The 22,799-nt window shown below is 45.0% G+C and overlaps 1 protein-coding gene across 1 annotated transcript in view; it reads right to left on the minus strand.

Moving 5' to 3' along the window:
- Positions 1–7,556: 7,556 nt before the first annotated feature.
- TAGAP (T cell activation RhoGTPase activating protein) overlaps positions 7,557–22,799 on the minus strand; it is a 214,310-nt gene continuing 199,067 nt past the window's right edge. Inside the window, exons 9-14 of the mRNA XM_088451751.1 lie at positions 21,943–22,103; positions 21,311–21,472; positions 20,891–21,000; positions 14,376–14,571; positions 12,873–12,984; positions 7,557–9,239 (exon numbers count right to left, since the gene is read on the minus strand). Of these exons, the coding sequence (XP_088307877.1) occupies positions 7,990–9,239; positions 12,873–12,984; positions 14,376–14,571; positions 20,891–21,000; positions 21,311–21,472; positions 21,943–22,103 (1,991 nt within the window). The 3' untranslated portion in view covers positions 7,557–7,989. The remainder of the gene's footprint in view (positions 9,240–12,872; positions 12,985–14,375; positions 14,572–20,890; positions 21,001–21,310; positions 21,473–21,942; positions 22,104–22,799) is intronic.

Below are 22,799 nucleotides of genomic sequence, written 5' to 3' on the forward strand. Positions count from 1 at the left end.
TGGACATCCCGGGAATCTTGCTAGCCCGCCCCGCGGATGGACCCAGACTGCATGCCAGACACAAGGGGACAGGTAAGGCGGGTCACCACTCGTGGTGACCCACGGATTGGCAGTCTTACCTGGTGGTCTAGTGAGTGATCCACTAGACCACCAGAGTACATATGGAGCAGGAATCCAGCGTCCCGGTGGTTAATATTCAGCACGGGAAGGTCAGCTTTCTCCCTTAAAGCGGCCCCTCCCCTCAGCTCAGGGCGCCATTCCTCTGAGGTCTCGCTTCCCTGAGCTGCTCTCCTCCTCCGACCCCTCAGAGGTCTCTGGTTGCCATTAGCTCAGCCACAGCTCTCTCAGGGAAACGCTGGGTCCGGTCCCCCTACATACCTCACCCTGGAGTCAGGTTATGTAGCGCTATAGCCTACCAGATGTTGAGTCTCTGACCACAGAATCTGTGTAGTTGATTGTAGTGCCATTCTGCAGTTTTATTGTATTTCTGCATTGTATTTGACTTATGCTAGCGCTGCTTATCTGTATATTTCTCTATACTGTCAGCAGATACCTTTCCTTTTTTCTCCTACTTGGCCTCAACATACAGGTGTTTTCAGGGTTTTCCTGTGCCTCTCTTGTATTTGTGAGGGGTGTCACATACAGTTGGTTACCGCACTGTGTCATATTTGTGCTCTGCGCTCCTGCAGTTTGCCCAAGCATAAGACAGGATCAGTATATTGTATTCCTACTTGTATTCTACATACCCAGTGCCATATTGTGTGCTGTACTACTCTGCAGCTATGTCTAGCAAGGGCAAGAGTAGCAAACAAGCATTTGCACCCATACTGCTATCGTGCAAATGATGTGCTTCAGGCTTAAGTTAGGAGGATTTGATACAAGATGGGTTATGTGCTAAGTGTTATACCCCACCAGGCCCATCAACCCCCCAGCTCCTGCACAGGAGCCCCCCATGGGCTTCCTTTTCTCAGGTGCTGGCTACTATTGCGGACCGCCTAGCAGTCCCGGCTGTAATTTCCCCTATGGGGTTGCCACAACAGACTGTAATTCCCCCTCTGGGGTTGCCAAAACAGGTTCAGACTATACAGGTTCCTCCTGTTCCCCCTCCATGGATAGACATATTTTCTAGCTCAGTACAGAGTCTGGTGGATACCTCTACAGCCTTTCAGACTATGTTGCAAGGTGAGAAGCCACTACTCAGTAAAACGTCTAAGCATCCTGTGTTATCCTCACGGTCCACGCAGCTCTCAGATTCTGAGGTGTCATTTGAGGAAACAAAAGATGCTGATCTCTCTAACACTGACTCCCCTCCAGGGCAGTCAGTCAAAACTAATATTCCTGCTTTGGTGCGAGCTGTTAGATCCATCTTACTAATAGAAGATGACGAACCAGCCCTTAAATCAAAGACAGAAAGTGGCTTCAGCAGATTTCCCTCTATCGTATCAACTAGCTGAACACATGACAGCAGCCTGGAAGACGCCTGGTAAGAGGTTTCAGCCCCAAAAACGTCTGTTATCCATTTCCTGGGGCTCATTGTTCAAAATGGGAGACTCCCCCTGCAATGGATTCCCATGTTACATGATTAATTAAGAGCTCTACATTGCCTATCCCTAAAGTATCCTCCCTGAAGGACCCTACGGATAGAAAGGTTGAATCTTGCCTTAAATTGATGTACTCTCTTTCAGGGGCTGTTGCTCATCTGACCATGGCTATCGCATGGGTGGCTAAAGCAATAGAGAGCTGGGCTGACGCACTTGAAGACTCTTTTCCCTGAGACGCATCCAGGGATCAGATGTCTTTCATAGCTCACATACGTGATGCAGCTTCCTATATTGGAGAAGCAACATTGGAAAGCCTAAAGGTCAGTCCTTTCCTAGACAGTCAGCTTCCACTAGGGCCTCCAAGCCCAGGAACAAGCAGTCCTGGACCACCCGACGCCATGCTTCAAAGTCCGAGGACAAACCCTCAGCCTGACGGGACGGGCCTCCCCATGAGGCACCCCAGTGTTTGAAGCTGACTTCTTCAGTTTGCCAAGTGCTGGTGTCAAACCACCACAGATGCTTGGGTAAGGGAAGTTTTCTCTCACGGGTACGCCCTCTCATTTCTAAGATGGCCATCCCACCAATTTTTCTGCACAGGCCTTCTTTCAGACCCAAACAAGGCTCTGCAAATCCAGAAGCCATACAGTCCTTGCTGCAAGCAGGGGTAATTATACCAGTCCCACTATCTCAGCGAGGGACCGGTTATTATTCCACTCTCTTTCTGGTTCAAAAGCCAAATAGGTCTCATCGGCCTTTCCTCAACCTCAAAACCCTGAACCAATTCCTCATGGTACCCAGGTTCTGGATGGAAACCCTACACTTTATCATCCTAGCTATGGAGCCTGGGGACTTTATGGTATCTCTGGATATTCAGGACATGTACTTATAGCGCCCTTTCATCAGCAATATCTCCAGTTTTCTATGCTACAACAACACTTCCAATTTCAGGCTCTGCCCTTTGGACTATCTACAGTTCCATGGGTATTTACCAAAATTATGGCTAGAATGGCAGCCCACCTGCATGGTCAGGGTGTCCGACTGCTACCATATCTGAACGACCTCCTGCTCTTAGCAGAATCCCCGGAGGTGCTTCAACGCCATCTGCAGCTAACCATTGCTTTCCTTCAAAAGCATGGATGGTTATTCAACTGGAAATGTCCTCCCTGAATCTGGGAACCGTGCTAGAGTCTCAGAATCAGATAATTTTTCTGACATCAGACAAGATCTCCACACTTCAATTACGAGTGCGCAGATTCCTCCACAGTCGCCGAGTGTCAGTCCACTCTGCAATGCAGGTTCTGGGGTCCATGGTTTCCACCTTCGACATGGTGGCGTATGATCAGCTCTACTCCAGGCCTCTGCAAAGGCTAATCCCCTCCAGTTGAAATGGGTTTGCAAATCAGATCAGAGTTCAGATGATGGTGCTCTCTTCAGAGGTTCATCTATCCCTATCTTGGTGTTTACAGACATCTCATCTAACCAAGGGTCGCCCCTTTTGGATCCCGGACTGGGTATTCCTAACGACGGATGCCAGTCTCCGGGGCTGGGGTGCAGTAACCGGTCAATACTCCCTCCAGAGCCGTTGCACATCAGTCGAATCAACCCTGCCGCTCAACATATTGGAACTTCAAGCTGTCTACAGGGCTCTCAATCTGGCCCAAGACATACTTCAAGGAAAACCTGTACAGGTACAGTCCGACAATGCCACAACAGTGGCTTACATCAACCATCAAGGAAGCACTCGAAGTCGGGCAGTTATGACAGAAGTGTCACGTGTTCTGACATGGGGCGAGGTCACCTCCCAGCCATCTCTGCGGTGTTTATTCCGGGAGTTCTTAATTGTGAAGCAGACTTCCTCAGCCATCATGATGTGCATTCCGGGAATGGTATCTTCAACCAGATGTTTTTCAACTCCTATTGAATAGATGGGGCCAACCAGAGGCGGACCTCATGGCTTCCTGACACAATCACAAACTGCCGGTGTATGGGTCCAGAACAAGGGATACCAAGGCAACCTTCGTAGATGCATTGTCAGTGAAGTGAACCTTTCAATTTGCATACCTATTCCCTTCAGTCTCCCTTCTTCCTCGCGTTCTTCGGAAGTTCAAACAAGACAGATTCACTGTCCTGCTGGTGGCTCCAGCTTAGCCCAGACGTCATTGGTACTCAGATCTTCGGACTCTCTCAATCGACACTCCATTCCTGCTGCCTCAATGTCCAGACCTGTTGTCTCAGGGTCCTTGATTTTACCCAGACGTGGGTCATCTTTCTTTGATGGCGTGACTCTTGAGACATCCCTCCTAAGGTCCAAAGGATTTTCTAGCTCTGTGGTCCAGACTATGCTCAGAGCGCGTAAGCCAGCCTCTGCTCGGATCTACCACAGAGTGTGGCATACATATTTCCAATGGTGTCATAACAGAAGCTACGACCCTCAAGTATTTAAGATTTCCAGAGTCCTGGCCTTCCTTCAAGTTGCTGAAAGTGCATGTCTCTGCTCTATCCATTTGGTTCCAGCGTAGACTTGCTCCACTACCGGATGTCCACACCTTCCTCCAGGGTGTCCTCTATATACAACCTCCCTTTGTCCCTCCAGTGGTTCCATGGGATTGGTCAGTAGTTCTCCGTGCCCACCAGGGTTTTCCGTTTGAACCTCTGAAATCTGTGGAACTCAAGTGGCTCACAGCTTAGACTCTTTTTCTTCTGGCTATGGCATCTGCCAGAAGGGTGTCAGATTTAGCTCTCCTGTCTCTCCCCATTTCTAATATTCCATCAGGATAGGGCTGTACTTCGGACTCGCCCTGGTTTTCTTCCAAAAGTTGTTACTCATTTCCATATTAATGACAAAATTGTAGTCCTGGCCTTTCAATCACCAGACATATCTGCAGGTGAGGCCTCCTTGGATGTGGTCCGTGCCCTCAGGATCTACGTGGACTGTACCAGTTCTCTTTGGATATCAGACTCCTTATTTGTGCTCTATGGATTTCACAAGAAGAGATGGCCAGCCAACAAACAGACATTGGCTAGATGACTTCGCATGACTATCTCACAGGTTTACACGCAGGCAGGCCTTCCTGTACCGGCTACTGTTACTACTCATTCTACTCGCTCTATGCGTCCCTCGTGGGCAGCTCGCCGTGGCGCCTCAGCTGAACAGCTTTGTAAGGCGGCCACGTGGTCCTCTGTCCATACCTTTCTGAGGTTCTATGCCTTCGATACATTTGCCTCTCAGGATGCTTCCTTTGGATGCCGGATTCTCCGCTCAGCCCAGGAGCGTCCCCACCCTTGAATAACTGCTTTGGGACATCCCCAAGGTCTCCCTGTGGAGCCCTATGGACCCTGAAGAAGACAATGAGAGTTATGGTAAAACTTACCTTTGTTAACTCTCTTTCTTCAAAGTCCATAGGGTCCACAGGGCACCCGCCCTTATGCACTTGGCTTCTTATGGGCTCTGTTTCTGGTCACCGATTTCCCATCTCCTTCTACATGAGAGTGTGATTCTTGTGTGTACCAGTCTTCCTTCTCTCTTTTCCTCCTCCAACCTTTGGCTTGTCGCAAACAGAGGTGCCTATGGCTCGGGGGCGGGGGATAGACTGATGCATCCTGGGTACTGAAAGCCTTCACTGTCCTCAACCACCACCTACACCCCAAGGTCTCCCTTTGGACCCTATGGACTTTGAAGAAAGAGAGTTCCCAAAGGTAAGCTTTACCATAACTCTCATAACTCTGCAGCGGCACTCATCAGATTTTTCAATAAATCAGAGACTGTTTCAACGTTTCGAGTTTATTTCAACTCGTCATCAGTCTCTGATTTATTGAAGAAAATCTGATAAGTGCCGCTGCAGATGGATGGATGTTTAAATTGGTTTGGCTGGCACCAAGGTTTTAGTAACGATTTAAGGGAGTGCCGATCTGGCTGGATCTATATACATCCATAGCAAATACAATGGCACTAACAGGACGCTCCAGAAAAAACTGGTGACACAACACCTAGTACTCTGAATGTCATCTACAATTCAGTTTATTTCAAACTTTCGTCAGGACGTAACTTATCTAATTAAGGGTCTGATTCACTACCGATTGCTATTGCGATCGCAGCTGTGATTACGCACGCAAGCCTGCTGCGAAAATATGTTAGTGAATGCAATCGCAAAGCCGTCGCACAGCCAGCATAGAGACACCTAGTACTGTTATATCACATCCGTAATACCTTGCAGTCCTGCGTATACATTGGGAGGATAGAATAACATCAGCCCCTCACGCGCAATTACAACAGGCCTGACTTTACTCAAAAATTGCTAACCTCGTCGCACGCAGTGAATGCTCAAGCTGTGTATGCCATCGCAGTGGCTAATTTATGCGCCTTTTACTGATGAAAATGTTCTATCATCACATTTCCCAAAACAGCATATGACTCTCTAACATTAATCTAACATTACCAGCTCTCTATCACCTGGCCGACTAATTCAGTGTCAGGAACACCTTCCCCCTGAATCCCAGAATCCTTTATGCTTCTCACACACGCACAGCAAACATACCCATGTGGTGCAGTTGTGTTTTATAGGTATCCAGCAGGGAGCAACAACATCTTTACACCTGTTTACTCTGAGTCATGTTCTTTATAGCATAACATGGCAAATAACCCTCTTTGCTATATAACATTATATATATATATATATATATATATATATACACACACACACTAAAGTTATTTTTTTTTAGTCAGAAGCCAATGCCAATTAACCAATTGTCTGGAATGGTTTATCACATGTGACCACAACAAGCTGGAATTTCCATGAAACAGTCGCATCTGATGTGACTGCGTCAGATAGGTAGGCGTCGACTGCTGGAGGCTAATCTTCTGGCAGCCTCTGGGCTCAGCCCTCCCGGCCGGGCCCTTGGTATGAAGTGCAAGTTCCTATCAGCAAGCCAAGAAAGCTGCAAGTCTAATCATGCAATGTTACAATGCCAGCTAGCACAGAATTGAATCTTCACAGAGCAGAATATGGTGCTATGGTATGTATCAACTGGAAAAACAGCTTTCTCTATGATCCTACCAGCTTGATTAAGACTAAATTCTTTGCTTACTGCCGATGACATACTTCTTTTCTCTTCCATTACCACTAAAGGCGTATCTATAGTGGGTGCAGGGCGTGCGGTGCACACGGGCCTCTGGGTCCAGGGGGGCGCACACTGCACCCATGTATTATGCTTACCTCTCTGGAGTAACTTGGCAGCATATTCCCAGAGACCTGCACATGTGCAGTCTCCGGACTTGCGCCACACTAGAGAGAGGAAGGAACCCACATGGAGTCTGCACACGGGCCCTCTAGAATAATAATTCTAGTCTTCACTGCATCCCATACTTATTTATGGCTCTGATCACCTAATCAATCATGTAAGTAATTCTTCACGAAAAGGGTGGTTTTAATAGCAGAAAATACCACTGTACAAGAGATTCCCTATATTATATTATTATTATTATTATTATTATGTAAGATATCTGAATTATATTTGAATTATAGACAAAGCTAGCATCATCCATGTATTCATCAATGGGGATCTATTTTATAGCCACTGCTGTCTGATCACTATCATCAGGATGGCAATAGTATAAAGTGGAAAAGGAACACATGCTTTATTACTAAAAGCATTTTTCTGAAAAATATTTTTTATAAAATGTATTTATTTTATTTTCTATTTTATATTTTTTTGCTGAATCTGCTACTGGAAGCCCGTGTCCAGGTTTCTGCTGCAGTACGCATGTGTGACAGGTGAAGCATTCCTAGGAGGTACCTCAGAAGGGACCTGGGCAATCTCTATTTGCCACTGCAAGCCAGTATCACCAGCCAGGGGGACTGAGCTTACAGTACCTCAGCTGCCCTCGATATTATTTTAATCACTTTATCTCAAGAGGACGAATGAGCAAGTTGAATACTTTTTTATATACAGTATGTTACGCATTGTTCAGTAAGTATAGATGAAAAAAAATACTATATTCATCTTAAAGTGCTTTATTGTAGTGAAAATACATCAAACTATTGTTTGATTTATACATAAGTTTGTATTACAGTCTAAGTTACAACAGTGAATGGACTACAAAGTGACAATACACATTTACATATTACATTCGTATAAATATCCATATGATGTGTAGAGTTATTGTAAACCAAACAACAACACATACGTTACACATCTGCTTTACTGAGATGATCTAAAACACTAAGGTGCCTCTTGTGCACAATTTGTTCTCATAATATTGTATAATGAGCTTTGACAAATATGCTAAGCCTCTAATCTCCAGCAGAAATGGCATTATTAAAAGATCACACATCTTACACAAAAACAACACAGATATGGTCCACATAAAAAGGGTTTCTACGTTTTTACACTATGTACATATTTTACAGTTCATCGACCTCTATATTTACACTATGCTTCAATTCATGGATTAAACATATGACTCTTTAGCATACTGTATCTGATCATAGATCTCAAAGATGGGCTGACTGCATCGTCGACTTAAACTTTCATGCTTATTCCTTTGACTGCATTCTGACTTGGTCCTGATGAGGTCGGACTTTGCTTTCTCAGTCTGGTGAAAATGCTGAGTTAATCCATAGGCATTGTCCTTTAGCACATCACCATTAGAGTTGGTACCAGCATTTGTGATGGTATCCATGTGAGTGGAATCAGGTGAAGGTCCTTTTATTGAGTGAGATGTAGTGCAGTCATCATGTGACACATTGTCTCTCATGGTTTGAACAGTCATACTCCTGTAGGAGGATACATTTTTATGGATGGCCTCTTCATATGAAGGAGGTTTGCCAGGATTTCTTTGGTCCACCATTCTAAACACCTCTTCTACAGATATTTTGCGAGCAGATTGAGGTCTCATTCTTATTACCTGGGGTTTTTGAAAACCTGTATCCCGCGCACCATTGCACTCAGTTTGACAGTTATTGCGGAAACTCCGGCTCAATCCATTTCGCTGTAATCCTGCATTATCTCCATCAGGACTCCAGCTCTGGGTTTTGGTTACCATTTTTTTGTGGTTTATATAGCAAAAGGAATTTGAATGTTTTTTTAACTCTCGTCCAACTTTGACTATGTCACTTAAGTCTTTGCACTTCATAGAGAACGATTTATGCCTTGATGCATCATTTTTTTTTGGACTTAGAGGGGACACAAGTGGAGAACTAGTAAAGACAGAGCAATCTGAAAAAGAGCTATCGACTGAACAGTTGGAGAATGCATTTGCTAAAGAGTCATCTCCTATGTCTGAAGCATAGCTAGTATTAATTTTCAGTCCTTTTGGCATATTCTTCTTATATAAAGCTCTATCACAATATTTTTGAAGCGTATGCGTGGGCAATTCCTCATCACTAAATGGTAGTCTTTTTTTCCTGATTGTAACATCATCTTGGCTTCTGGTTAGCTTCTGCTCCGCCACTGCTGTATCATTCTGCAAGGGAAAAATGTACGGTTCTGAGCACCTTCTGTCCATGCCGTGGACCTCAGATTTGATTCGGGTTACAGGCAAAGTAGAGAGACCAAGATCTTGGTTCATTGTGCATTCCACACCGACAGCCCTGTGGTGTCTCCACTGCTTGTTCTGATACCTTGTTGAAGTGTTGGCATGAAACTCATGATCTGGATCAGTGCTATCATACGCAGAGTCATTCTGATGAATAGACATCTCTGAAAAGACGCAAACACGGCATTTACCATCTCAGTGAATAGACAATTGTGCACAGTTAAAATTTAGCATAATAAACAAAAACAGATTTTAATGTGAAATTACATGATCATTTACAGTATAGGGATTATATATGATTTAATAAGACACCATTACAGTGAATAATTGGATATCCTACAAGCAGTGAGCTCCAGGAATTGGTGTTTAGCAATTCTGGCATAGGACAATACGAACCTTGATGTAGCACAAACTCCTCTTAATCAACAATTCTATGACATGGGAGAGCATTTTGTCATGTTCCAGGAAATACCTACAGTAACACTGTGGTTCCCATGCCTTAAAATAAGGATTTTTTTTAGAACTGTGCAAATATTGCTGTGCAGCTCATCATCCTCAGTGGTGTAGCTGGGCTACGGAGGACTCTGTGCTGGCTCCTTTCCCTAAGCGCATGACGTTGTGACGTCGTGCAGATAGGGCATGGCCACCATGGCCGAGAAGTGCAGCACTGCACAGAGCATTCTTAGGTTGCTCTGAGTGGCTGCACAGACTGCAGGATGCCTGCCTGGAGCATCCAAAAGATACTCCGGATGGCACTGCAGCAGTATCACTGCTGCATGTTGCCTGGAACAGCACTGCAACAGTGATACCAGCTGCAGGGTGCCGTTCCAGGCAACATGCTAGCAAGAAGCATGGGCTGTGTGGTAGTGACAGAGCACAACACTAGTTATGGCCCTGATCATCACCCCTAAAATGATCTTTTACCATGCTGGGAAATAATGGGCTAATTTAGCATGAAGTGCTCAAATTATTGTTAGCTTAGTTTTCACACTGAAATTTAGAACTGAGCAAGGTGGGAGTCAGACACACACTTTCCCATTGTATATCTGAAGACTCATTATCAATTTGTCCCCAACAGTGCAAATTTGTTCCTTATCTATTTTGCTTTGCTCTCAACTCTGCATGAGGACCAAATTGCATAACTATATAATCATTTCCATGCTAGACTAGTATGCATATGCACATAAGATGTGTTTCAGAGCCGGCCCTAGCCAAATTAGTGCCCTAGGCATCATTTTGTGTGGTGCCCCCCCGGGATGCTGAAAAAGCGTGTGGCCTCACAGAAGGGGCGTGGTCTCACTGTGTTGTGTCCCCTTTCCCCATTGGGCTGTGCTCCCAGCACCCCTCACAGATCATAGCACAGCACCCTTCTCCCAGCACAGATCACAGCAAAATACCCCTCACCCAGCACAGAGCATAGCACCCCTCTAACAGCACAGCACCCCTCTCACAGCACAGCACCTGCGCTTACCAATAGCCTTCGTCCAGGTGCCCCGTCCCCGCAAACTGCCGCTGGCTGCTCCGCTGCTACCCGCTCACTGTTTGCTGCTGCCAGGCCTGATCGGAGCTGTCAGCTGAGCTTTGATCATAAACGCAGCACAGTGACAGTAGCAGCTGCCATAGTCTCTGCCCAGCCAGCAACAGGTGCCCCGGCCGTGCCTGTCCCAAACCTCTGCCGGCCCTAAGCAGCCTTGGGTGCCCCTAGGCATTCCTAATGCCCTAGGCATTTGCTTAGTTTGTCTATGCCTAGGGGCCTGCTCTGATGTGTTTACACAAAGGCTAATATTGCATTAATGTGACTCTAGTACAGGTTAAAAAGAATGATTAAAATCCATTTGGATTATATTTCTCCGGTCTCAACTCAAGCGGGGAAAATAATAATGTGGTAATGGAAACAACATTGAACCTGCCAAATGAACACTATACTGGAGTGTATTAGCAGGTCCGGGCTTTTCATTAGGCAGCCTAGGCGGGGGTCTAGGGCATACTGGGTCCCAGGGGGCTTGCCAGCTAAAAGTTACCAACCAATTAAATGTAATTTTTTTTTTTTTTATAATAACTTCCTTATGAGCCAGCAGTGCCCATGAATGAGTGAGTGGAAGCCTGCAAATTCTGATTGTGCCCCATGTCAGCATCTAAAGGGTTAATGGCAGTATAAAGACTTTGGCCAGACAGCTATAATGAGAGTGCAGTAGGAGCTATTATTCCTGCTGCAGTGTCTCTGGCCCTGATTCAGAGCCGGACACTCTGACAGAGCACTCGCTCTGAATCAGGGCCGTCCTTCTCTTTTTTTAGAGCGGCCTCCTGGCCGGTCGCATAGCTGTGGGTAACCACCCACAGCTATAGCGAGCGGCCAAAAAGATGGTCGCGATGGGCAAGACCTTCGCGACCATCGGGCTAGCGACGAGACCCTTGTGGTAGGGTCTCATTGTCGCAAGCCCTGGAGTGCTTTCGGCTCTATCAGAGCCGAAGGCACTCCCACTGACATCACTTGTGATGTCAGTGGGGCCGGCCCCAGACGGTAGGCGTTCCCATAGTAACGCCTCCGTCTGGGCAGCCACGCCCCCAGCACGCCCACCAAAGGGGGCGTGCTGTCACTCACCATCGATAGCATGCCCCCTTTGGAGCGAGACCCATAGCGACAGCTTGCTCGTCGCTATCCGGGTCTCGCGCATGCGCACGGCGGAGCCGGGTCCGTCATGCGCATGCGCAGTGGGCCAACATCAACCCGCTTGCGAGCGCTCACGAGCGGGTCTGAATTAGGCCATCCATTTTCACAGCCTCAATCACAGACTGAGCAATATAGGGGTCAGTGGAGTGTGTGCTGAGCCCTGATTGGAGTAGGGAGGGATATCAGAAACCTGGCATAGAACGGTTGACGGGCTTCTGACATCAAATTCAGCGATCACATCAAAACCATCTGATGGCATAACCATCAATGGTTATACTGTGTGCAAGCATTCATAGCTTCACACATTTGCACATTAGCTAAGCTGCAGACACCACTTATGGGTGTCCGCAGCTGCATAGAAGCTGTCAGCCATCGGATGGGCATCGGAAAGCTGCAACCGATGGCTGGCAACCATCAAATTCCCACAATTCGATGGAAAAATTACTTTCATCAAATCGGGAACATTGATGGTTGCTATCCATCGGCAGAGGGAGTTATTACCTTTGTAGTTGTAAGCAAGGTGTTCTTAGAACTGAACAAGGTTTGGGTTTACAACTGCAGAATTTATTTTTAGAACAGCACAAATTGGGTAGAATTGCACACATGGGGGTGATTCAGAGGTGGACGCAGGGAAACTATCGGATGCAAGTGTCTGATGGTTTCCCTTTGCTCATGTGTCTGGGCCACACTGCATATGCACTGTGATGGTTACTGCACAGAAACACACATCGAAATTGCATGGAGATCCATGCAATTTGGATGGGCGTTTCTGGGTGGTGACTGTTGGTGTCGCCGGTGACTGCACCTATAGACATAGAGTTGTTGATAGAGTTGTTCTGACTCCAGTGGCCATGGCACTTTGACATTCTGTGCCTGCCATAGGCATGTGCAATGTCCAATGGTGCGCTGATAATGCGTCTTTGTATGCACATCTGGTGCGTATCTCAATAGGATTCCTACTGGCCACGTTATTACAATGAAGACACAGTAGCGGCTGTGCCAAATGCTCAACTGCGTCCACCTCTGAATCACACCCTATATTGTCCCCTGATAGTTCCAGTAACATGATAAATATACATAATGTAGCCATTTTCCTAAGTTATATTTATATATCTACTGTACATACCTGCAGTATCAATATTTTCTAGTGAATCCTCCTCAGCATCAAGTAGCTGTGATATGTTGTTATCAAACAATTCAAAACAATTATCTATGAAGAACTCAACCAGTGCTGTAACCTGTGAAAAGAAAGACACACATTAGCAATGCAATATATACAGTATATGGTAACAGACTCGTATACTAATCATCAGTATTGCTGCACCTGAACAAGAACAATACATCTGCAACACAACTAGGGGGTAAATTTACTAAAGTGAGAGTTTTTAGAAGTGAGTTTTAAAAGTGATGTTGCCCATGGCAACCAATCAGATTCTAGCTATTATCTTCTAGACGGTGCTAGTTAAATGTTAAGTAGAATCTGAATGGTTGCTGTAGGCAACATCACTTTTAAAACTCACTTCAAAAACTCTCACTTTAGTAAATTTACCCCTAGGTGTCAATAGTACTTGAAATTTTATTCAGGTTTTCCTATGGTGCTGATATATTCTTGGCTTGGGAAATAGGAAAATAACTGCAGGTTTCCATTATAGATTTCACACTTTCACTGTATGGTGAGAATACAAAACCTCACTACATGGGAAGTACTTTTCTATTCTATTTAAAAAAACTAAACTTGCATTACTACATTACTGTGGGCGGGATGCATCTAGCAGGAGCATATTAAGAGAGGAGGGGGCCGTATTCACTCCCTGTCCGGGGCCGTCTCTTCTCTCTCTCCGGTCGCCGCCGCGCACTGACAGCCTCAGTAGACTCCAGGCATTAGTCTGTGCCCGGAGCCTACTGTGCATGCGCCATTTTCCCAGCGATTTCCCTACTGCGCATACGCAGAATGGCAGGGAAATAGCTGCGACAACAAGCCATTTTCTAGGCCTTTTGTGTAGTGCCTCTCCAGCCGATGTGGGACTTCAGAGAGGTAAGTATTAAAAAGTATGGTTGCAGGGTGTGCGGTGTGCGCCCCCCTGGCCCCAGGGGCCCGTGTGCACCGCACACCCAGCACCCATTATTGATACGCCCCTGGCATCAAGCATTGCATTTTGAATGTGATGCATCCCTCCACTGATTGCATGCATAACAACGCTTATTAACGCCATATGCATCACTAATTATGCAAGGGACAGCTCTACCAATTAGAGCTGTACCTTGCGAAGAGAGAGCTACCAGGTCTATGACCCAGGAGTCCTTCTGCACAAGCGAGACTGTCGGCCAGTGCATGCGCGAGCTGTGGAGAACACAGTGAGGTTTTCCTATTAGATCCCTCTAGGTGAAGTCTCCGATAAGAAGCCCATAGGCTTCTATTAGGCAACGCCATCTATAGATGATGTTGCCTAACAAGAACAAGCTCTAGAAAGTTTTGCTTTCCGGAGCTTGATGCATTTTCGGTGGTTTGACTGCATTTTTGAGGATAGTGCATCCCGCCCTGTATGTTGTTACTGTCAAAATGTACAGGCATGGGATCCCTTATCCAGAAACAGATTTTCTAGAAGAGTGCAACATTTGAATTTTGTACCTTGTCATTAAGTTCTTTTTGCATTTCCAAGGGAAGGTTCTTGTCAACGTGTGGTATAAGCATGTTTGGGGCAATGCAGACAGCAAGATTTCTGGAGTCCATCTTGTTTATGTCTGAAGCCTTACTTATGTGATGGAGAACACAGATCAAATACCGTAATACAATAAGGTTTGGTTTTGGCAGTTTGTCTGCAATGCTGAAAAAAGGGAAACAGAAAGACGTTAAGTTCATGCAACATTAGTGCAGAGAGACAAGAAACCTCCAAGCTAAGCACAGAAATGAAGACTTCCTTCTGAAAGAGGAACTAATCACCAGAAAAACTCCCATTCAGAAATAACCGAACAGCATGTGCAAGAGCCTGGTTAAGCAGGCAGACATGACAGAGGAATGAAATAACATTTAGTGCTGAAACATAAAAAAAATGGATGAAATGTTTATTATAGGTAGTTCTACTGTGATGTACAGCCAAAGTTGTCTTCTTTCCTTGTATTTATGTCAGTTTTTCTGACATTATATACATTGAATAATATAAAAAGGCAACTAACAAAAATTATCCTATACGCCCATAGATAGGGTTAAGTTCCTTTAAAATTATTAAAATTCCTGATTAGTCACTGGCATTTGGTGTGAAATATAAGCGACAGACAGGAACAACCCTAAAATAAAACAAATAGTTATACAGATTTACAGCTATATTGATGTTCTACTTAATCAATTAGTTCCCTGTGATCAATCTATTTTTATAAAGTGACCCATGGCTACTACATCCCCAATGCAGGTCATGTTATCTAAAATAGTATGTAACTCTGATAAAAAGCCATAAACCCCCCTAAGTACATATTAAAATATTCTACTTTAAAATACTAAAAATGCTCCAACGATATGGTAAAAGCTTGGTTTGACAAGGTTTCAATATCGTAAAGAGGTTTTCCAATTTTAAAATGTACTTTTACTCAGTGCCCTCATTTTTCAATAACAGTACCTCAGTAAGGCTTCATCTCCTCCTCCCTTCCCCCTTCCGCTTCCATGTGCTGTATTTAGAAGGTGTTTCCCACTTTAGGGAGGAATATTACTACATTATGCTTGGTACAGACTTGTCGATATATCATACGTTCATTCGACGAACAATATATCGCGAGTGCATCTGTGGTTGTATACATCTGATATGTCTGTTCACAGACATATCAGGTTGGCCATGCAGCACAGCTGATGCCGTTATATCTAAAATATATATCGGTGCATCTGCATGTGTGTACTGGTGACCCGCTGACTGACCACACACTGAGCTTGATTCAGAGATAGATGTAATTACTAGGGGTGAGCGGGTTCGGATTTCTGAAATCCGAACCCCCCCGAGCCCCCCCGATCCGAGTCCGATCCGAGTCAGGCTCGACTTTTCCCGCCTGACTCGGATCTGACATCGAGGCAAAACGTCATCATCCCGCCTTCCGAGTCTCGCGGGTTTTGGATCCTATATAAGGTACCCGCGTCGGCGCCATTTTCTCACTCGGCTGTGGACAGTGAAGAGGGAGGGTGGGAGTTAGTGCTGTGTAGTGTAGTGTAGTGTAGTGCTGCTGTTGTCCACTACTTCAAAGTCCATAGGGGCTGGCTGTGTTGTGCTGTGCTGCTGTTGTTAATAGGGGCTGTGTCCACTACTTCAAAGTCCATAGGGGCTGGCTGGACTGTGTTGTGCAGTCAGTTCTCCATAGGGGCTGTGTCCACTCCAAAGTCCTGTGCAGTGTCCCAGTCCTAAAGGGGTGCTGTAGTGTTGTCCAGGGGGTGCTCTGTCCATCAGGGGTGCTCCCCCCAAGTGCTAAAAAAATAATATATTTTCTGTGTTTGTGAATTGTGTGCGCAGTAGCCGCACGTGCATCAACAAAGTAGTGCCAAGCGTGCGCCTGTGTCATAAGTAAAGGGCCGGCTGGCTTGACCGTTAAGGGTGCTGTAACCCCCGAAAGTACACTCCAGTCCAAACCAAAAAAAAAATTATTTTCTGTGTTTGTGAATTGTGTGCGCAGTAGCCGCACGTGCATCAACAAAATAGTGCCAAGCGTGCGCCTGTGTCATAAGTAAAGGGCCGGCTGGCTTGACCATTAAGGGTGCTGTAACCCCCGAAAGTACACTCCAGTCCAAACCAAAAAAAAAATTATTTTCTGTGTTTGTGAATTGTGTGCGCAGTAGCCGCACGTGCATCAACAAAGTAGTGCCAAGCGTGCGCCTGTGTCATAAGTAAAGGGCCGGCTGGCTTGACCGTTAAGGGTGCTGTAACCCCCGAAAGTACACTCCAGTCCAAACCAAAAAAAAAATTATTTTCTGTGTTTGTGAATTGTGTGCGCAGTAGCCGCACGTGCATCAACAAAGTAGTGCCAAGCGTGCGCCTGTGTCATAAGTAAAGGGCCGGCTGGCTTGACCGTTAAAGGGTGCTGTAACCCCCAAAGTACACTCCAGTCCAAACCAAAAAAAAAATTATTTTCTGTGTTTGTGAATTGTGTGCGCAGTAGCCGCATGTGCATCAACCAAGTAGTTCCAAGCGTGCGCCTGTGTCATAAGTAAAGGGCCAGCTGGCTTGACCGTTAAAGGGTGCTGTAACCCCCAAAGTACACTCCAGTCCAAACCAAAAAAAAATTTATTTTCTGTGTTTGTGAATTGTGTGCGCAGTAGCCGCACGTGCATCAACAAAGTAGTGCCAAGCGTGCGCCTGTGTCATAAGTAAAGGGCCGGCTGGCTTGACCGTTAAAGGGTGCTGTAACCCCCGAAAGTACACTCCAGTCCAAACCAAAAAAAAAATTATTTTCTGTGTTTGTGAATTGTGTGCGCAGTAGCCGCACGTGCATCAACAAAGTAGTGCCAAGCGTGCGCCTGTGTCATAAGTAAAGGGCCGGCTGGCTTGACCGTTAAAGGGTTCTGTAACCCCCAAAGTACACTCCAAACCAAAAAAATATATATTTTCTGTGTTTGTGACTTGTGTGCACTGTGGCTGCACGTGCATCAACAAAGGAGCAGCGCCAAGCGTGCGCCTGTGTCCCATAAGTAAAGAGCCGGCTGGCTCATTTCTTAAAGGGTGGTGTAACCCACAAAGTGCACTACTCTCCAGCAAAAATAAAAAAATATTTTCTGTGTTTGTGTGCGCTTTAGCCGCACGTATATATATCAATATAACATAAATGGAGGACCAAACTTTCTCTGATAAAAATAAAATAGGGAAAGATCAAGAACCACTTCCTACTAGTGCTGTTGCTGCTGCTGGGAGTTGTTCATCATCCCAGAGAGGAAGTAGGAACATCACTACTTTTACTAAACAATTGACCCTCCAACAGTCCCTAGCGATGAGGATGAAGTACGACAGCAGTCATCCTGAAGCAAAACGTATAACTGAGGCCTTGACTGCTATGTTGGTGTTAGACGTGCGTCTGGTATCCGACATTAGTGCAGTGGGATTTAGACAATTGATGGAGGTAGTGTGTCCTCGGTTCCAAATCCCGTCTAGATTCCACCTGCATCCTCAAAGCAGCAGCGACAAGCGTGCGTCTGTCTGTTAAAGGGTGGTGACACCCTCAAAGTGTGCTACACAAACAATTAAAATATTGTTCTTTTTTTTTCTGTCTTTGTGAAATGTGTGGGCTGTAGCCGCACCTGCATCCTTAAAGCAGCAGCGACAAGCGTGCGTCTGTCTGTTAAAGGGTGGTGACACCCTCAAAGTGTGCTACACAAACAATTAAAATATTGTTCTTTTTTTTTCTGTCTTTGTGAATTGTGTGGGCTGTAGCCGCACTTGCATCCTCAAAGCAGCAGCGACAAGCGTGCGTCTGTCTGTTAAAGGGTGTTGTAACTCTCAAAGTGCTCCAAAAAATCAAAAATTTTTTTTTAATGTGTTTGTGACTTGTGTGCGATGTAGCCACACTTGCATCCTCAAAGCAGCAGCGACAAGCGTGCATCTGTCTGTTAAAGGGTGGTGACACCCTCAAAGTGTGCTACACAAAGAATAAAAATATTCTTCTTCTTTTTTCTGTCTTTGTGAATTGTGTGGGCTGTAGCCGCACTTGCATCCTCAAAGCAGCAGCGACAAGCGTGCGTCTGTCTGTTAGAGGGTGGTGTAACCCTCAAAGTGTGCTCCACAAACAATAAAAATATTCTTTTTTTTTTTCTGTCTTTGTGAATTGTGTGGGCTGTAGCCGCACTTGAATCCTCAAAGCAGCAGCGACAAGCGTGCGTCTGTCTGTTAAAGGATTACATCGGTGACAGCATCCAAGTAGGCATGTCAGACAGTCCGTACCTGTACTGGCAGAAAAAAGAAGCAATTTGGAGGTCCCTGTACAAACTGGCTCTATTTTACCTGAGTTGCCCCCCCTCCAGTGTGTACTCCGAAAGAGTGTTTAGTGCAGCCGGGAACCTTGTTAGCGAAAGGCGTAGGAGGTTGCTTCCACAAAATGTGGAGAAGATGATGTTCATAAAATGAATGATCAACTCTTCCAGGGAGACCAGCCTCCAGAACGTACAGAGGGACCTGTGGTTCCAGCAGGGACGAATTAATACTCTGTGAGGATGAGGATGTACATAACACTGAAGAGGGTGAGGAATCGGTGGATGAGGAGGATGAGGATGACATCTTGCCTCCGTAGAGCCAGTTTGTGCAGGGACACATTAATTGCCAGCTTGTTTTGTGGGGGCCCAAACGAACCAATCATTTCAGCCACAGTTGTGTGGCAGACCCTGGCGCTGAAATGATTGATTTGTTAAAGTGTGCATGTCCTGTTTATACAACATAAGGGTGGGTGGGAGGGCCCAAGGACAATTCCATCTTGCACCTCTTTTTTTCTTTGCATTATGTACAGTTTGGGGCCTAGTTTTTCTAACTGCCATCCTGTCTGCCACTGCAGTGTCACTCCTAGATGGGTCACGTGTTTGTGCCGCCCACTCGTGTCGCTTAGCATAGTCATCCAGCTACCTCGGTGCAACCTTTTGGACATAAAAACACTATTGTGAGGTGTGAGGTGTTCAGAATAGACTGGAAATGAGTGGAAATTAAGGTTATTGAGGTTAATAATAGCATAGGAGCAGAAAAACCTACAAATTCTGTGATTTTAGCTGTTTTTATGCTTTTTTTCAAAAAAATACAGATCCAAAACACAAAACCCAGAACCCAAAACACGGAAGGGTGGTTTTGGCAAAACCAATCCAGATCCAAAACACGAAGAAAGATCCAGATCCAAAACCAAAACACAAAACACGAAAAGTGGCCGGTGCACACCCCTAGTAATTACAAAGCCGCACACAAGCGGCTATGCAATTCCATTCATCTCACATGTAAATGCAGCAGGAGGTGTCTGTAGGAAACAGACACTTCCATGCTGCATCTGCGATCCCAGTGCTGCGACCAAGAATGCAGCCTGGGACCACCATCTTGACCGATGGTCGCAATGGTTGCTACTTTCCAGGCTGCAGTAGCTGAAGCTTACCACAGCCTGGTCTGGTCCTGGCAACTGCGAAGCCAGAAAATCCACCAACGCAGGCAGTGGCCTCTTTTCTCCCGGGAAATGGGGGCGACATGCCACCCCAGACCTGCACCCCTGCACCGCTCCCCAAACGCTGCAGCATGTAAATCATACTGCGGCTTAGGGCAGTGGCGTAAGTTCATCCCAGATGCCCGGAGGCAAGTTATAATTTGGTGCCCCCCCCAGATCACAGCCGCTGACACTGTAATGTAGCAATTCGCATGCAGACAGGCTATAGACTAAGACAGCAGCTGATGGTCTGACATGGAGCTCTCCACTAGTGTATGTGGTGGCTTCTCAGGTGCCGGGAAGGGCCATGACGGTACACTACGGGTACATAGTTACAGCCCTAAGTGGGGTGAATATGTTGTGGACAATGGCGGAGGTGCCCCTTCAGAGCTGGAGCCCGGCGGCAGGCGCCTCCATTGTCTCCCATAGTTCTGCCCCTGGCTTGGGGGGTTCTGCGAGCAAGATTGCAGGATTCATTCTGCACATGCGCAGAATGGGTCCTGTGGATGCGCAGACCCTAAACCATCAAAGCTGTACGCCAACCATCGGTTAGCGTACATCTCTGAATCAGGCCCACTGGCTGCAGGAACCGCTGACACTGACACTCAACTGGGCCGGTAAATTTAAATGCCTGCCCAGTTGTGATGTCAGGCTAGACATATCGAGAGGCCAATTCGTAATTGTGTGTAGCTTGCCAATCGGCTGCTTTGACAGCGGATCAGTCTGCTGACCGATCTGTCATTGTAGTTTGTACCCAGCTTTAGACATGACAGATCTAATTGAAGACACTAAAGAAAAAGGCTGTGTTGGATCTTCTTTTCAGCAATCTACAATTTAAATTGTAACACCTGTTTACAATGTAGTGGTCAAACCTTGCTTGATTGATAGTGCCAGGTTAAATACTTACCATTTGTACTGGGAACATTTTTTATATTTTTAACTAAGCTTATTTTTATAAAATATGTTCTAAATAAATAATATGGAAGATTACATCTGCATTTCAGTGTTTCTTACCATCGCATCTCCTCGGTTCTTTCATCCAAGTTTGTCTTCTCTAAAGCACATATCCATTTATTGTAGAGTTCTGATGACAGCAACTGGTTTGGGATACCTCGTAGGAAATCCTGCCATCCAGAAAATAGCATACTTAGCACATGTGCCATAAAACTCTCACTTATATTTGTACATAGTAAACCAGAAAAAGTTTATCTCTAAATTATGGTTAAGCTATGAGCCTGTAAGGACTGGTACTCATGCTGAGTAACAAGATATTCTTATAATTTAATTTTATATTGTGCCACAAAATGTACAACTTACAATGTTTAGGCTTCCACTGAAAATGTAAGGGCATTCCACAGATCACACTAAAATCTGTTTTATTAGGTTACATTAAGAAGATGGTATTTAATAAGATGTATATTGCTGTTGTTTTACCTTAAATACGACAGCCAGTAAGTGTACAGATTTGCTTTTTAAGTCCAGGTTTCTCCCATAGTTCAGGTCCTCCTTCAGCTCCTTTCGAGCTTTCTCATTGGCAGCTTTACGGAAAATACCCTCAGTCAGTGGTCCCTGCACTCGCAGGATGGTCAATATGTCCTAAGGAGGAAAAGGCAAATTATCATTTTAGGCATGAAACATGCTTCTATCTAAGCCCTAGATTACTGACGCTAACAAGTGCCATGTATGTGACAAATCATAATCACACCACTATTATTTGTGTTTCCCAATAATTAAAAACTCTGGAACAAAAATGGATGTATTCGTAGCACTGGTTGTAATTTGGGGAGTTATACATGGATGAACACCATTATAACCAGTTCAGTTTTTATCACACTGTTGTATAATTATGAGACCGTAAAAGGTCAGTTGGACTTAAGAAGATGCAGGATTTTCTCTCATGGGTGGAGTAATCACAAGTTTAATCAATATGATATACTGTACATCCTTCTACAGCTAGGAAGAGATGCTAAGTTGATGAGGACTGAGCATGCACCAATTATAGGTTCAGAGTCAAGAGACAGTATAAAACAGTACAACTTCAAATGTAAGGTAATAAATTTACTTACAAGAATTGCTTTAGGGAGATTATCCTCCTCACAGACGATGGACAGTGGTTGGTCAAACAAAGTTGTCTTTAACTCTGGTTGACTTGAAGACTCGGATAGGGTGGAACTTCGTCTGAATGTGAAGGGCCAGGAGATGACAGCTTTCCTCTTTTTATTGCTTTCTGGACAGTACAAAAAATGAAGAATAGATGTGAATTTAAAATTAGAACTATAAAATGAAATTCACATGTAAAAATTATGTCAAAAACCACATTAGACATTAATTCCCTTTATTCTAATGTGGAGATTCAACAGATATATTTAACCTTTTCCTGGTGCACCTGTGTAGTCATTTTCTGATAGGAAATTTCAATCCTTAACTAGGTCACACTCCGTGGGTGAATGACAAGGACCGTTTCTACTCGTAAAGCACATATAGGGGTACATTTGCTAAAGTGCAGGTTTTTAGAAGTGGAGTGGTTGCCCATAGCAACCAATCAGATTCTACTTCTCATTTATCTAGCACCTTCTAGAAGATAATAGCTAAAATCTGATTGGTTGCTATAGGCAACATCACCACTTCTTAAAACTCACACTTTAGTAAATATACCCAAAGTATCAATAGTCTGTAGTAGGGTAACTAATAGGGCACTAGAATACTGACCCCTGAAGAAATATCATAGTCCAAATGTTATCTATAGATTAACCATTTGTACTGCTTGGTTTTTATCTGGTTTTGTCTAAGTAGGTACAGTATGCATATTTGTTTATTATATGCATGAAAAGTTTATAGGAATCTGTATTTTAATACTGCTAAATTGTTCTATACACACAGAACAAGTGTGGGATATCCCTAAAATATTTTACTTACGCATCGT

This window comes from Taudactylus pleione, unplaced genomic scaffold (genome assembly GCF_031769625.1).
Source record: "Taudactylus pleione unplaced genomic scaffold, aTauple2 ptg000006l, whole genome shotgun sequence".
NCBI lineage: Eukaryota > Metazoa > Chordata > Amphibia > Anura > Myobatrachidae > Taudactylus > Taudactylus pleione.